The sequence below is a fragment of the Phyllopteryx taeniolatus genome, chromosome 13 (assembly GCF_024500385.1).
Source record: "Phyllopteryx taeniolatus isolate TA_2022b chromosome 13, UOR_Ptae_1.2, whole genome shotgun sequence".
NCBI lineage: Eukaryota > Metazoa > Chordata > Actinopteri > Syngnathiformes > Syngnathidae > Phyllopteryx > Phyllopteryx taeniolatus.
The window spans coordinates 8,685,308-8,701,075 of NC_084514.1; the positions used below are offsets into that span (position 1 = coordinate 8,685,308).

The following is a 15,768-nucleotide window of genomic DNA, read 5'->3' on the forward strand; positions in this document are numbered from 1 at the left end:
AAAAGGGTGTGCACAAAAGAAGAATTCAACATGAAATGAACAGTTGCTTTGATGTAAACCACTTTAATTTTTCTTATTTCCTCTTCTGGCATACAGAGCACAGTATTCACAGTCAGCAGCAGAGTGAAATGAAATGTATTTACAAGACAACAGACGAATAAAACCTCGCTGACACACGGACGCAGACGTTCCATGATTGTGGCTAGTGCAAAAATAAACTTTTTAACTCTACAAAAACTCCCTCTTTTATTTCAAGGAACTATTCACACCTCTGTGCACAATAATGGGGGAATGTATATGCAATGTGTTTGCCGGAGGACCTACCAAAACACAAAATATGGCGGCATCTCAAATTAATACTTTAAATTCACAGTTCACTCACTTGGTGACTTGAAAAGACAAGGCTGGATTTATTACAATGTACAGTCTGTGGTATACATACTAGTAAGAATAGCGACAACAACACAAAAAAATAGTTGATCCTGTTTGCGCGAATTCATAATTATGTCTTTGACTATCAAACTATACATCTGTTTAAAAATTGCCTTTTTGCCTGAGAAACATTCAGAGCTGTACTTTTTACTATGGATAAGAATTTGATGTTTATTTGATATATTAATCGCAAAAAAAGTTTTCAGATATTTTTAATCATTTCGACATTAAGGAGCATAAATGCTTTTGAAAATGTATTAGCTCTATTAAATGCGAAAAATGTGTGTAAAATGAGAAAATCTGTCCTCTAATGCGCAAACTAGCTGAGTGACTCGACAGCACCCCTGCAGGTCGCAGCCAACCAGCACACTCCATTTTGAGTCTTCAGTGCATCAAGACTCAATTACAGTAAACCCCATGTGTATTCTCAGTTCGGCATTTGCGTAATATTATTGGGAAACTATCCTCCATTATGTGCTGTTTGAGTGCGCAGGGCAAAGCCTTACCTCATATAAACATTTTGCTTTGGCGCCAACTCGTGGCCAAGGAACTATGTTTAAGTGAGAGGAGGAGGTTCATTTAGTCAGGCTTAAGCCTTGGCTAATAGAGTAAAAGTGCTTTGCCGCCATCCTTTGACATCTACTGGCAATTAAAAACTTTTTTTTAGGGGGTGGGGGGGCATCACTTAATAGCGGGGTTCAATCTAATCAATAATCCAGCATCATCAGGGGAAAAAAAAGTTCCTACCTAGGTATGGGCATTTGATAGCATTTATTTGATCTGTCAAACAGGAAAATGTATACTGCAGGTCACAGCAGGTAGTGCACTCCATTTTAGCCTCCATCGTCTCAAGATAGGATAAATCAATTCTTAATTGTTGATTGATGTCTTATGACTGACTGCATTTTACTTGTTAGGTCAGAATAGTGTTAATTCTCTGCATTAATGGCTAGAAATGTCTATATTAGACCGTGATAAAGCGGAACAAAGAAGCAAGCGCGTCATGACCAGGCACTGCCAAGTCCAGTTGGAATATGTTGAAACACAACAAAAAAGACAGCAGAGCTTGAGGCAGCTCTTTCTTCCCTTTTTTTCTTTAAGGGCGGCCATGTCGTGAAGTTACGTCCCCTAAAGCTGTGCAATGACGATTACCTCTGCGAAGAGCATTGAATAGTGTTTTTTTTCCCTCCCTTCTTTGGCCTCAAGAAAGAAGTTTGAACCTAAAAAAGAAAAAAAATACGGCTTTGCTAAAACGGTCTTCTGATGTTACGGATGTAAATGAATGCAAAGATGGCAGCGGCGGCTCCCGTTAGCACAGCGAGTCTCGTCAGATAGGGCGCCAGGGGTGCTTGCTCGGCTTGGGATTCAGCGGGTCCGTTCGTATGATGGGATGACTGCAAAATGGAGGGTCAAGGGGGGGCAGGGGGGGGGGGGGGGGGAAGATTAAAAGGCCAACCAAATCGAAAGAACAGATTGTGGTCAGACCTTGGAGGTAACATTGTACATTAATCATTAACAAACAACATACGAGCAGATTTAAAAAAAAAAAATATATATATATATATATTTATTTTTTTTTTTTTTTTAAAGTACCTTTTTCAGAACGCACAGCTCCACGTCTTCCCCCGCTGTCCGGAACAAATCCACTGCAGCTTTGTGTGTCTGATCCTCCAGCTTGACGCCATTGATCTACATAACAAAAAAAGAGCACCAGGCTCAACAAATCTTACATCCTTTTTTACAAAAGTTATGAATAAAAATAAACAGGTAAATACAGTTAACCCTCATTTATCATGTGGGATATGTTCCAGATACAGTATGTCTCACCTGTGATCGTGATTGAAAATTCACAATATTGAGAGACCGTATAAAAAACATTTGAAAAGACTTTTCAACATTTAAATGTATTAAAACCCACTTTTTAAAAGTATTCCTTAGCACCCGTTCTCTCTTTCGGTGTCAAGTAATGGTAAACTATCACTTAATCAAAAACGAGGCAGGTTTAAACGGTAATAATAATATTACTGTAAGTACTGTTTTTGCCTTGACTTGTGAGCGCAAATTTGCAATACGAGCAGTATCGGGCAGTGAACGCAACTCAACTCACTTCACAATAAACAGCAGTTTGACAGATGCTGAACAATTCTTCACTAAACGGGGCTTCAAGATGTTTAATGCCTCTCCCAGTTGGTTTACTGTCAAACTAAACATCAAACTTGGAGAATTACAATTTGCGTATTTAAAACAAGCATATAGCTTAGCATTTAGTGTGCTATCTTAGCACTAATGCTAACACAAAACGGGAAACGCAGATACAGTGTAACCCTTTAAGCAACTATTTGAAGACAAACAGTGCAGCACCACATTTAGACATTCAATATAACAGAGGTCCATGTATAGCATATCCGTCCGTCTTATTCTGCCCCCAGGTGGCCAAGGTGGGCATCAGCACAATGTGCATTCAACTGATGCAAAGTATGAAAAACATTTATACATTTTTTTAATTACATTTAATTATGTAACTACCGTATGATTTTATGAAGTACAATATTATACAGTGGTAATTTTCTCCCTGAAAAAAAAAAAGTTTTGGGGGAGGCGGCATTTCCATTCATTTTAATACGGAAAGATGATTTCAGTTGAGTGATTTGAGTTACAAATGTGGTTATGGAACAAATTAAACTTGTATCTCAATGCACCACTGTATACTGTAAAAACCTCCCAAAAAAAAAAAATAAAAAAACAATTTGCTTAAAAATTGCTATAGCGAGAGTGCGAACGGTAAACTGCAATGTAGTGGTGGTTCACTGTACAGGAAAGGGTGTGTTTGTTTTCTCCAAAGGGTGCGTAACATTTGTGCGTGAACCTCATAAATTGTATTTTCGTTTTTCTTTTTACCGCCAGGATCCGGTCGCCCTCCTGAAGCCGCCCGTCAACCGCCGCCGCGCCGTCCTCCTTGAGTTTGGACACGTAGATGCCGCAGTCGTTGACGACGTCCTGTTGGTCCACGCCCCCCACGATGTTGAAGCCCAGGCCTTTACGGGAGCAGAAAAAGGGAATGACAGGAATGTCGTGATTAAGGCATGATGATATGGCCTTAAGATAAAATATCTTCACCCACATAAATCCAATCCAATTTCCAATTTTAATCAATTTCCCTGCTTTGCTTGTGTGTGTGTATATATATATATATATATACATATAAAGCAAATGACAATGATATTATTTAAAATAGGTAAATTTACAGGGAGTTTATGGAAAAATTCCATGGGACTTTAAGATGGGGATTTAGGAAATTTCCATTGGAATTTGGGGAATTAACAGGGTATTGAAGGTCATTTATTGGAAAGGCATCATATTCAAACATAGATTATAAACGTTTTTTGTCATAAGCAGACATTCAAGAAAACTACTGCAGATAGCTCTCCTTGCCCATGTGAGGCACTAAAGACCATAATTTCTCAAATTTGTTCCACTTTATTCGAAAATCAGCAACAAAAGAAAAAATGAAAGTTGACCACACAATGGCTTGTCGCTCCATAAACTCATAAATTGGGGAATGCCTCAGTCAAAGTAACACTGCAATTTACATTAAATGTAATTATTTTGGTGGGGATTATTCTAAAATACGTTTTCCAACATTTAACTTCTCTATTAAGAGTCAACCTTCAATTTGGTAAATTCCTGGTTTATTCCCGTAAATTCCCATGAAGTCCCATGGAACGTTTCCAAATATGAAAATCCATGGAATTTTTAACCCTATTCTTTCACAGATTTGCTTTGTTTCTTTAGAGTAGAGAGATAATGATGTGTGGGGTTTTTTTCAGGTCGGATAACGATTCTGAGTAGTCAAGGGGGCCGATTAGCGATATTTGGAGCCAATATTCATTTGCAGCAAAGGGAAAATATTTGCATCAAAATTATGAATAACTCCCAACACTTATTAATTTTGTTTAAACGCCTTTAAGCATGCTTATTAAACAGCTTTTCAGATTTGCAACATGTTAATTTTTTTTTTTTTTTTTTTTTTTTTTTTTTTAATCTTAAACAATAGACATCTTTGTTTTAAACATTCTAACAAAAAGTGCAGGGCTCGCCCAAGCTCAGGAGCATGTTTTATAAAGTCAAATGAAAACTTCAAACAAATAAATAGCTGCCTAAAGTGTTAGTTTTTTTTTACAGTAAATACAATGTTTCAAAATTTAATTCATCTTCCGTTCCGCTTATCCTCACTCGGGTCGCGGGCATGCTGGAGCCTATCCCAGTTATCTTCGGCCCGGTACACCCTGAACCAGTCGCCAGCCAATCGCAGGACACACAGAAACAAACAACCATTCGCACACACATTCACATCAAAGGGCAATTTAGAGTCTTCAATCAACCTACCACGGATGTTTTTGGGATGTGGGAGGAAACCGGAGTGTCCAGATGAAAACCCACGCAGGCATGGAGAGAAAATGCAAACTCCACACAGGCGGGGGCCGGGATTTGAACCCCGGTCCTCAGAACTGTGAGGCAGTTAACCTTTCACTTATCTTTGATTTAAGTTAAAAAAAAAAAAAAAAAAAGGTGCAGGCAGTTACCAGGGTGAGCACAACCTGTTATAAAGTTAACTGAAAATTTTAAAACAAATAAATGGTTCCCTGCAGTTTACAGTTTTAACTTGAGCTCTTATCAGCCGTCGGATTAAAAAAAAAAAAAAAAAAAAAAAAAAGGCAGCTGTCAATGTGTCAAAACGCCGAATATTGATGCCGATCATCAGTCTCTCTACTTTAGAATTGTCCAAGTGAGACAAGGTGGCATGTGAAAAAACATTTGCAGTTTAGAAGCACATACCTCGGGTCAAATGTTTCCACTATGTGGATCAATCACTGCTTTTCCTGATGTATAAATGCACATCATGTTTATTCCACTGTGCAGCACGATTGCGTTTGTGCTTGCCTTCCACCGGGACTTTTTTTCTAGTCTAACAGAAAATAACGTATAGTGTTAACCCCACACACGCACTGTTTCACTTTGTCTGACAGGCCGAGCGAATACGTAAAATAAAGCGTCAAATAGCATACAAACGCGTTCACGAGCCACAACAATCGAGAAGTTTGACTTCATTTGTCAGCTCGAATGTTTTAACAACGCCACCAGCTCTGAGTTTGCTCATGTTTTGCTGGTTTGGAGAGTTGGTTAGCCATTAGCTCGATAGCTTCCCCGCTAGCCACGTAATTTAGCAGCGACCACCGCCATGAAATTATCTTTACCTGCAGGCCCACGCTTGAGTTTAATGTCCACCGTGTTTGAAATGAGCGAACCGTTCATAGTTGTCGTGGAGATTGTTTTCAAGCGGAGGCGACGCGGGAGACAAACTTAATTGCGTGAAGGTGAACTCATTTGGTGACGATTATGCGACTTGCTCGCTTACGCTCATGGCGTAAAATGAAGCGTTGCGCGCGAGTGCTGCCCCCTAGCGCAGATTAAATTCCGGCTAATATACGGGGTTCTTCATCTCATCGTTTTAGGTACTGACTCACCCATGGCTCTAAGACCTTTGAAAGAGTTTGGGAGGATGATGTAACACAGGCGTTTGCGTTTGTTAAGTTAAAGGCTATTTATACAGTCAGAGGCCTGGCGTGAGCGAAGCTTGTGATGACGACGGCTGCTGTCTGTTATTTTCATCAATGACAGCATAACAAATTATCAATTGTACATAATTTTGGGGTAGTTCTGTATTGATCAGTGTGCAACGGTACATGATAGCAATATAAGGTATGTCAACTTGAACAAAGGAGTGTTAGGAAAGTCAAGCAAGTATTTTATTTTTTTTTCCTTGAACAGTTGTCATTTTGGAGGTGCGAGGATTCTGCCCGATGGCGACAATATATACAATATGGGTAAATACTGCCACTTTATAGTATAGTACATTTAAAAGTACTTAATTTTCCGCTGCACATGATTAAAAGGTAGTAAACTGTCTTGATTTTCTTCGAAAATATTCAATACTGTATGTTAGTTTAACATCGTTTAATGATGTGCAACCGATGTACGTACATGTTTGAATTAAATAAATTCACAGGAATTTTTCTTATTCCAAGTCTACATTCCTTTGTCCACACCCGCCAGCTATGCAGCAAATTTGGTCTCCAGTTCTGCCTCTGACATCATAGCAAGACATGGGGGCGTATCGATATTTCATTTTCCTAAGCAAAAAATTCATAAAGAGCCTGTTAGTGAAACAGGCCATCTGGATGCTATAGCCCCTTTAACATTTCATATATACATTTGTTTAACTGGAAAATTATTTATTTTAGAAGTTAAGACTATTTCCTTCAAATATGGGTATTTGGATTTCATAAACATTCATTTAAAACAATCTTAGAAGTCACACTAGTATAAAAAGAAGTTATTACATTTCCAGTATTTTACATTGAAAATTAACAACTATATTTTACTGAAAATATTATTTTTTAGATTAACTTAAAACAATTTAGGTAGCAAAACAAATTTGGTGTTATTTAAAAGTATGTTATGTTAGATATATTTTGTCTATGTAACCATTTTCTTAAAAGAATCTACATAACACAAAAAACACATTTATTTTACTGAAAATATTTTACATATTCTTATATTACAATCATACCATTTACCTAAAATAAAATCCATTAAACACATAAGTGTAAAACGTTCATTTTGACTTGTTTTGTTTCCATTTTATTTACTTTTTCTTTTATTTAATATTTACTGTATTTGTCACACAAGTGTCCAGACAATTTGAATGAAAATACTCAGTTTTATTTTTATTCACTAAAACTAAAATCATCTAAATAGCACCCTGCATTTAAAGTCTTGCGCAACCAGAACAAGTCGAGACGCAAGTACATTCTTTCGTTTACTTTATTATGTCTGAAATCCATTAGTACTAGTACACAATTTCACTAATGCTGAGGCAATTTTGAATCAATTTAAATTTATTCAGGGTGCATAAATGAATGAATTTTAAATTAATTCTAACTTATAAAACCATCAACTAGAAAATGGTCTACACAGCATGCACTGCAGGAGTGCTTTGAACAGATTATTTTGTATTAAACAGTACCATTTTCTTTCTTTGATATTTTTGTTTTGTTAACTTCGTATGCATGTACAAAACTTTGTTTCAGCAGCTTTTTTTAGAGTGCGCTATAAAGTTGAGGATTTAGTATAATACTCGTTATGTACTGATTATATATGTAAAAATGAATGAATTATATTTACAGATGATTTTGGAGTTGCGTGCATCACGTCATTGTATTATTCAGCCAGCAGTATTAGCCAAGCATCACTGACACATCTTTATTTCAGTCACGTCCAATACACAGAAGTACATTTTGGGGGAAAAAAAAACAAATCAGTCGTTTAATATTTGCCATTATATTGAGGGGTGGGGGAATACTTGTGCCACTGTTATCTTTGGCAATGAAACACTTCAATCCTTACACGCTCCTTAGACTGTGTCGGGACACCGGAGAACACAGCACGTGCAATTTTGCAACCCGGAAGGAGTCAAGGTAAAGAATGTATTCATGGCTTTAAATAGTCAGTTAAATAGTAAGTTTCAACTTCAAGCATCCCGCTTTATACATTACAAAAGGACACTGACACTGTCAGAAAGGCATTCATCTAACGGTGTCAACCAAAAGTCAGCATTTATTATCTTTGAAAAATCTTGGCATTTCATCTCGATAGAAACGTGAAATGTTTCGGGACACATGATAACATTAAATGGACCTTTTCACTTTAAAAAAACAAAAAAACAAAAAAAACAAAAAACAAAAAACAAAAAAAGAGTATCCAGTGGAAATAGATAGCAAGACAGTAGTTGTCTTTGAGTAATTTAGCAAAGCTAGCTAATGTCAACTCTACAGTGCTTTCAGTGTATGTCATTAATCGGAGCAACAAAGAAGTCAATTAATTAGCCAGTCTTTCAATGATCATGTTAACAAAGTCTGAATTTCCACCGTGTCTAATTTTGAATCAACTTACCTGTTGAAACGTAAATTACTGCTGGCGTTCCGTCTCCCTTGCAAGCAATTTCTCTCACTTAACATCTTTTCGGCTCACCTTCAGACATTCAAACTACGGTGGTAAAGAAGAAGGCTGGAATCCGTCATTCAAGCCATTTAACTGGTTTCTCAATGGCTCTACCTTGGTCAAATGACATGGGTTTGTTTACTAGTAGTGCAATCAGCACTTTTGCCACCCGCAAGTACGTGTGACGTCCTGGTGAAAAGGTCCATTCATGTTTTTTTTCCCCTTAGATTCTATTATGTTACAAGTGCAGTTCTAACATCAGTATATAGCAAAGCATTATTTTTCAGCATTTTATGCGCATCTACGGAAAACTTAGATAAATTATATTTTTAAAAGAATGCCAGGTGGGCAAAGATTACCTTCTGTTAACAGGGTACGCGCACATATGTGTGGGTGTCAAATTCCAAAAGGTGCGTGCGTTGTTTCTCAGGGATTTTGTTTCAAATACGGTTTGTCCTTCCGCGGGGCGGCGTTCAGATCATGTTGGGCGCCACGCTGTACAGCGCCACGTCGCCCGTCACCCGCAGCAGGGTGACGTCCTCCAGGCCGCCCACGCGGTGCTCGTACTCCAGCAGGTGGTTGCCGTCCACGGCCACCTTGAACACGTCCTCCTCCACCAGGATCTTCAGCTGCGCAGAGGATCAGACGTCAGCGCGTGTCACCAGAAAGCGCTTGTAAAGTCAGTCAGACCCTCGCCAAGGCCAAGCAATACTGTCAGGTAATGCTAGACTTGTCTGTTCTAATTCAGTGGCTTGTTAATAGTTAGCACGCACACACTTACTCTCAAACACTCGCCACCTCACACACACACACACGCTCTCTCTTTCAGTGTAAAAGAGTCTACACACTTGCGTTAAAGTCCCGTTTTCCGTGGCTTACCTCAAAGCGTTGGCCCTGAACAAAGGGGAAAACTCCGCCCCTTTCCTCTGGCCCCCAACATCCTCCGATGCTGGAGTTTCTGACGATGGTCTGCTCGTGGAAGCGAGGGTTGAAGTGAAAGACCACGTCTGAACCCTTCATGAAGTCCATGTGGAACCTGTATCACAGGAGTGATAAAAAAAAAAGGGTGGAAAAAAACAGTATGAGATGATTTATCATACTCAATGTTTTCAATCAAAGTAAATTGTCATTTTATTGAACTCTGCAAGGAAGAACGGGCCAAAATATAACCACAGAGATGTGAAAGTCTCATTGACACTTATAGAAAACGCTTATTTCAGTTGTTGCTGCTAGGGATGGCCCAATCAGTTATTAGGTTTAGGGCGCCATTACTTTTTCACAAGGCCAGGTAACTTTGAATAGTTTTTTTCCCCACTTAATGAATGAAATCACTATTTAAAAACAAGCATTTTAAGTTCACTTGGGTTATATTTCTCTGATATATATATTTGTTTGATGATCTTAAACATTAAAGTGGGGAAACTATGCAAAAATATAACAATTTGAAAAGGGGGCCAATACTTTTCACGGCACTGTAATATTACTAAAAATTGACTTGTGCAGTCAAAAATAATAAATAAAATAAATAAAGCAATTAGTAATTCTCATTATTTATAGTAGTTATACTAATAAATCATAAAAAGATTTAATAACGACATTCCACTCTATAAATTACAATATACATCAAAATGACATTAAATATATATATATATATATATATATACATATATATATATATATATATATTCGCTTTTTTAAATGCAAACCTCTAGGCTAAACTTCAAGCAGAATGAGAACATACCTGCTTGCTCCAGGAATCGGTTCCCCAACGATGGTGATGACAAGACGCGGCATCAGTCCGGCATGGAGCGGGAGATCGTATGGCACCATCTGTAAAAGCAAAATACCGTAATCATATTTATGAGTACGACAACATGATTACACCACTTTAAAGAAAAAGCTTCCTCTTGGAGCTAAACATACTAAAAGAAAGACTGTGCAAGTCATTACATGTGAAAACAAAATGCATCCCACCAGACAAATATGTAGCCCCTCCCCCCGCCATTGAATACTCGAATAGATGAAATGAACACTTCAATACAAAAAAGCTCATCCATACCGTTGTACTCATGTTCCATGAATGTGACAAAATGGCTGCCGAAGTAGTATTACAAATTCAGTGAACCCCTGCGAATAGCAAAAAGCAGCGAGTAATTGACGCTCCCCTAAAAAGGTTTGCAAGTGACTATGGATGCCACAAGATGGTGGCAAAGCCCTCATGTCGAAATGAAACTCCTCAACTCACTTCCTTGTCACATAGATGCCAAAGCAATATCATGAGAGTTTTTCAGTGAATAACTGAAGATATGTCCCCCCCAAAAACAAATCTGTGAATCTGGATTTGCGAATGCCAAACCGCAAATATGCAGGGTTTCACTGTCGAATACAAATGGTCACTCTGTTTTTCCTTGACATGATGACAGAGCAACCACACATAGGGGGGGGGGGGGGAAAAAGAGCAAAAGAAGTTAAACAGACCTTTTATTCGTAGTGACTTACAAAATTATGAACAATAATACAAAGTGATTTTAGTTAATACAGTAAAGCAGTAATATAAATGTAATAAATGTGTCCATCCTGGTATATAATACATATATAGCACTGGTACACCAAGTCTTAATTCCCCCTGCACCGTGTTCTAGTCAAACCACATGTTGATTCCGGAAGTGACGTCCTTTGTCCCTTTCAATTATTTGGTGGATAAAATCTGGGCTGAAAGACAAGAAGACATTTGAAAAAAATATATATATTTTTAAATTATCATATTCCAATTCTTGATGATGCTTCTCGCCCACAGCAGAGTCTGACACATTATTCCCCAAGCCCTTTTTTAGGGAATTCCTGCATCATAGCGACACCAGAAGTTGACTTGATAGCTAGAGTGGGAAAAGTTTGCTGTTTCCACCAAATGGTACAGTACGTTTTTGTAAAGGCTCCAAAAACAACTTTTCCATCCCACTTCTTTGCCAGGTTTAATTGGGTTTCCCTCCTCTTACACTGCCTTCAAAAATTGGCATATCCAGGGTGAAAAATGGTAGCGACAACATTTATTTGCCCGTGCCTTTCAGACAGAACCCACCGAAGCGGGACCGTGCAGTTAGTGCTAGCCATGGGCTGGTTACCAGTTTCAAGGTATACTTTTTTTTTGTTTTTGTCATCAGTGCAAGCAAAGTGACATGATCACTCCCCCTCCCGTTATTGGTGCGAGCAGTCACTGAAGGTACTGCAGCTTGTTGATTAGCATTGCCCAGAAAACATACTAGTGCCACACATGCGGGCGAGTCACTTCAACGGATTTCACAATCGACGATGACATAGATTCAATCAAAACAAATTATACAAAAGTCAGCTGCCCGGCCCTCACCTGCCGTCAGAGGCTCGGAGCCCGGGAGCGAATCAAAACGTGCAATGTGATTTTTCACCTTCCCGAGGTGCTAGACTTACCACAGCACAAAATGAGTGCGGATAAGGAGACGCGTTTAAGTCTACGGCAGAATGCACTCACACGAATGTGTTCTCTCATCCCAGTGACTAGGGATCCAAATAATATTTTAATAATCGATTAATTTAAAGTTTCCAATAAGACCAGAAAAAGTCACTCAATTTGTTGGTAGGCACTTTTTTCCTTTTTAATGGTTGCTACAGGGATCAAAAAAAGTTAAAAAATTCAGTGACAGTGCTAAATTGGCAACACTGAGTAGCCATTCGCTTCATAGTACGCCCTAGTTCCGCTCTTGGTAGTCAGGGTAATGTTCCGGCATAAAATGGATACAGATTCTCCATTCTGCTGGAATGAATGAATGAATGAATGAATGAATGAATGAATGAATGAATGAATGAATGAATGAATGAATGAATAAATAAATAAATAAATAAATAAATAAATAAATAAATAAATAAATAAATAAAAACGAAAAGCCATTGCCATATTCAGCATTTGCATGAGACACAACCGCCCACCCCAAAACCGAGTGATTGGATGTCTAAAGAGCTGTAATTATTCATCCTTCATGTATTGTCTCTATGGTGCCTCAGTAAACATGTGAAATATGAAATCAAATCATCCGCCCATTCCTGGGTTCCTGACGTTTTTCTCCCCAGAGGCCTGAAATCAGTTCATTTGAATTTCTCGAGTTTATCTACATCACTAGCGAAGATTTCCGCGTTCCCCTCCACGCCCGAGCCAGCGCTGTCAACATAACAAACAGGTGTGCCCTCACAAGTGGGTCTTCTACACGGAGGCAACCAATCAGAGGAAAGGGACTGTCTTACCTATATATGGACAAAGCGGATACAAAACTGGGTCAAACAGAAGTAGCTGTCAGAGGGGCCTTTTCTGGACACTCGTATAACAAAACCAAGGTAATTTTTGAAATAAAATTGACAATTTATACTAAGTCCATGTTAGAGAGTCACTTTATGGTGATCTATATAACCAAAACACAAGAGGTTTAAGACAAAAGCATGATGAGGGTTTCCCATCCCTAACTGGATTGAACCAGACCACTTGGTGGAAAAACATCAAGCAAGACAAAAACAGAAGTGGAAGTATGTCACCAAAGAAGCTCTACTGCACACCACCGCAAGCCAGCAAGCAAACTGACTGGATGCAGTTAGTTGTACTCACCAGCATGCCTCCTGGAGCAGCGGGGTTGTCGTAAGGACCCATCGGGCCAGGACTGGGACCGAAGGGGCCGGGTGCCGGTGGGAAACCTCCGCCACCATGTCCCCAAGAGCCAGCGGGAATAGGGGGGAAGCCTCCACCAGAGGGGAATGCCGGGAAGGCACCTGGGCCGGCAGGAGGGGGGAATCCGCCCGAACCCCCCGGACCATACATGCCGTTACCCCCTGTTGGGTAGTTACCCGGGAGAGGCATGTTGGGATAAGGCCCAGGAGGAGCTCCGGGACCAGAGGGGAAAGGTCCAGCTGGGTAAGGAACAGGCCCACCGGGTAGCTGACCAGGTGCTCCTTCAGGTGGGTAGTGCCCTGGGAACTGCCCAGGCGCACCGGGGCTGACGGGGTACTGCCCTGGAGCCCCTGGCGCTGGAGGATACTGTCCAGGCATCCCGGGAGCAGATGGGAACCCACCCGGCGCCGAAGGGGGCCCCGGGTAGTGGCCCGGCGCTCCGGGGCCAGAGGGGAAAGGGAACTGGCCCGGCGCGCCGGGGCCGGTGCCGCCGGAGAAGCCGGAAGGGGCTGAGGGCTGGGTGGGAGCTCCCGGGGCTGACGATGGCCATCCGGGGTTAGAAGGAGGCGGAGGGTTGTTTGCTGGTGCTGACGGGTTGGTGTTGCCTTGCGGTTTGGCCTGGCTCGGGGTGCTGTCTCCCAAAGCATCTGTAAGCTGCGGTGGAGAAAAACAAGTGTCATCATACAAGAATTACTGTAACACAACCATAACATTCAGGAAAACTTACCGAGAAATCCGACATGACCTAAAACAAAGACAAAACCGAATGTGAGTATTTTTGGGGCGGGTAACCAGCTGTCAAGCAGGAGGTGGTGACTGACTCACTCACTCACTCACTCACTCACTCACTCACTCTCTCACTCTCTCTCTCTCACTCACTCACTCACTCACTCACACACACACACGCACACACAGGCACATCTGAGTAATGACACACTAAACATTTCCATTCCGAAGAAATTATTAACACAATCCACAAAGGTGGACGCCCGAGTAGACTAAAACAACATTAGGGCAGGCAAATCATGCACTGTCAGCGCGTACACGCTATCTACTTATTTGGCCAAACGAGTTAAGTTGCAACACTGTTGACAGGGCGAGTGGGCTAACTGTAGCTGCGAAACTGTAAGTGTACGAAGGCTAACTCGCTAGTTTGTCAACTCCGCTGACAGTAAAAGAAGACAACAGGAGAGAATATAGTATTGTCGATAAAAACCTCGCCAGGGGGTGGAATCTTCAGTGGTTTAAGTGGGTCGCTTGTTGTCCTGGAGTGTAGGCCAGTTAGCCTGCTAATTTAGCCTCCGCGTCAGGCTAACTACAAGCAACCGCAGCTGCCTACTAAACACAACTCTTCAAACAGGAAGTGTGACGACGCCCATTTGATGACGCCACAGCGCAGATTTTTTTTTTAATTCTATTTTTATTTTATTTTTTCATCTTTATAATACAATTCACGCGAAATATTTTGACAACAAAATTACTGAATCAGCAATAATAACAAAATATTTTGAAGGCGGGAAAAAAACAGCACTAAGTAATAAGACAGGTATCTATACAGGTAAGAGGCTTTTGGACGCTTACAGTATTTTACACATTTTAAAAACATATATTAACGCTTAGCCAATTTGTATTTTTTTTTGCCAATATTGTTTACACATTTTTTTTCTTCTCAATTTGAAGACCAACTTTTATACCGTGATGTCTTGAGATGCTAGTTTAATTTGTTCGGTAACTCAAAACACTCATATCTCAAATCATCGTTCCTGATTGAAATGCCATTAATCCGTTCCAACCTCCCCCCACAATTTTTTTTTTGTAATAAGAAATATACCACTTTATAATAAGTGTACTTTATAGAAACATACAGTGAAAATTGAAAATTTGAAAAATTTAAAAAGTGTAATTCAGTGAATATTGTGTTGCTCTTTCTAGTGTGCATGACTTGTTCACCTGGGGTCAGTATAATACAGACATATGGGTACACTAAAGGGCTTTTCACGCTGAACTAAGCAACGTGCAATCCGCCGTCAACTAGCCCATTCATTGTGTATATGATGCGAGTGAGAGAGGACGGAACGCTGTGTCGCATCGCGGTGCAAGGTAAACGTTTGCCATGACGCGCCCTAGAATTGAAGTGACGCGCCCTAGAATTGAAAAATGTTCAATTCGAGAACGCCATCGCTGTGACATCAGAAGGTGCATCCAATGTGAGAGGGGCTGGCGGAGTGACTTCAGATTACTAGCAGCAATAGACCAATCAGCGAGAAAAAGTCTTCCTGTTACTTTCTGGTTGGCTGCTACACGAGCACTTCCAAATATGGGCAAGCTTAGCATTGTCATCCTTGTGCACTGCCCTGCGGCAAACACGATGAAAACCAAGAACAATGTGAAAAAACCTTAATTGCACTTTAATCACATGGTTTATATTCCAGACCAACCCTGCAATAGATAAAATCCTCAAAGTATTTAGTGTATTATCTATGCATATAGTTAAAGATTCATGCGTACACTGCATTATTAACAATCGGTACTGTATATACATTTTTGGCCACTTGGGTTCACCATCCACACATTCTACACTACAGTAA

The 15,768-nt window shown here is 40.1% G+C and overlaps 2 protein-coding genes across 3 annotated transcripts; both read right to left on the reverse strand.

Annotated features, from left to right (window-relative positions):
- Nucleotides 1–43: 43 nt before the first annotated feature.
- synj2bp (synaptojanin 2 binding protein) lies at nt 44–5,873 on the reverse strand. Of its 2 annotated transcripts, none has more exons than XM_061794098.1 (4): nt 5,688–5,871; nt 3,331–3,467; nt 2,026–2,121; nt 44–1,826 (listed from the first exon to the last, which is right to left on the reverse strand). In XM_061794098.1, exons 1-4 carry the CDS (start codon nt 5,743–5,745, stop codon nt 1,680–1,682), a joined length of 438 nt encoding a protein of 145 aa, XP_061650082.1. In that variant the 5' UTR covers nt 5,746–5,871; the 3' UTR covers nt 44–1,679. The 2 variants fall into 2 exon arrangements, with proteins under 2 accessions (XP_061650082.1, XP_061650083.1); XM_061794099.1 differs by lacking the exon at nt 44–1,826 and adding an exon at nt 1,897–1,917 and having other exon boundaries at nt 5,688–5,873.
- A 1,868-nt stretch (nt 5,874–7,741) lies between these two features.
- On the reverse strand, nt 7,742–14,554 carry lgals3a (lectin, galactoside binding soluble 3a). The gene is made up of 6 exons (XM_061794522.1): nt 14,397–14,554; nt 13,908–13,925; nt 13,121–13,834; nt 10,235–10,323; nt 9,373–9,529; nt 7,742–9,122 (listed from the first exon to the last, which is right to left on the reverse strand). Exons 2-6 carry the CDS (start codon nt 13,920–13,922, stop codon nt 8,967–8,969), a joined length of 1,131 nt encoding a protein of 376 aa, XP_061650506.1. The 5' UTR covers nt 13,923–13,925; nt 14,397–14,554; the 3' UTR covers nt 7,742–8,966.
- Between the last annotated feature and the right edge of the window lie 1,214 nt (nt 14,555–15,768).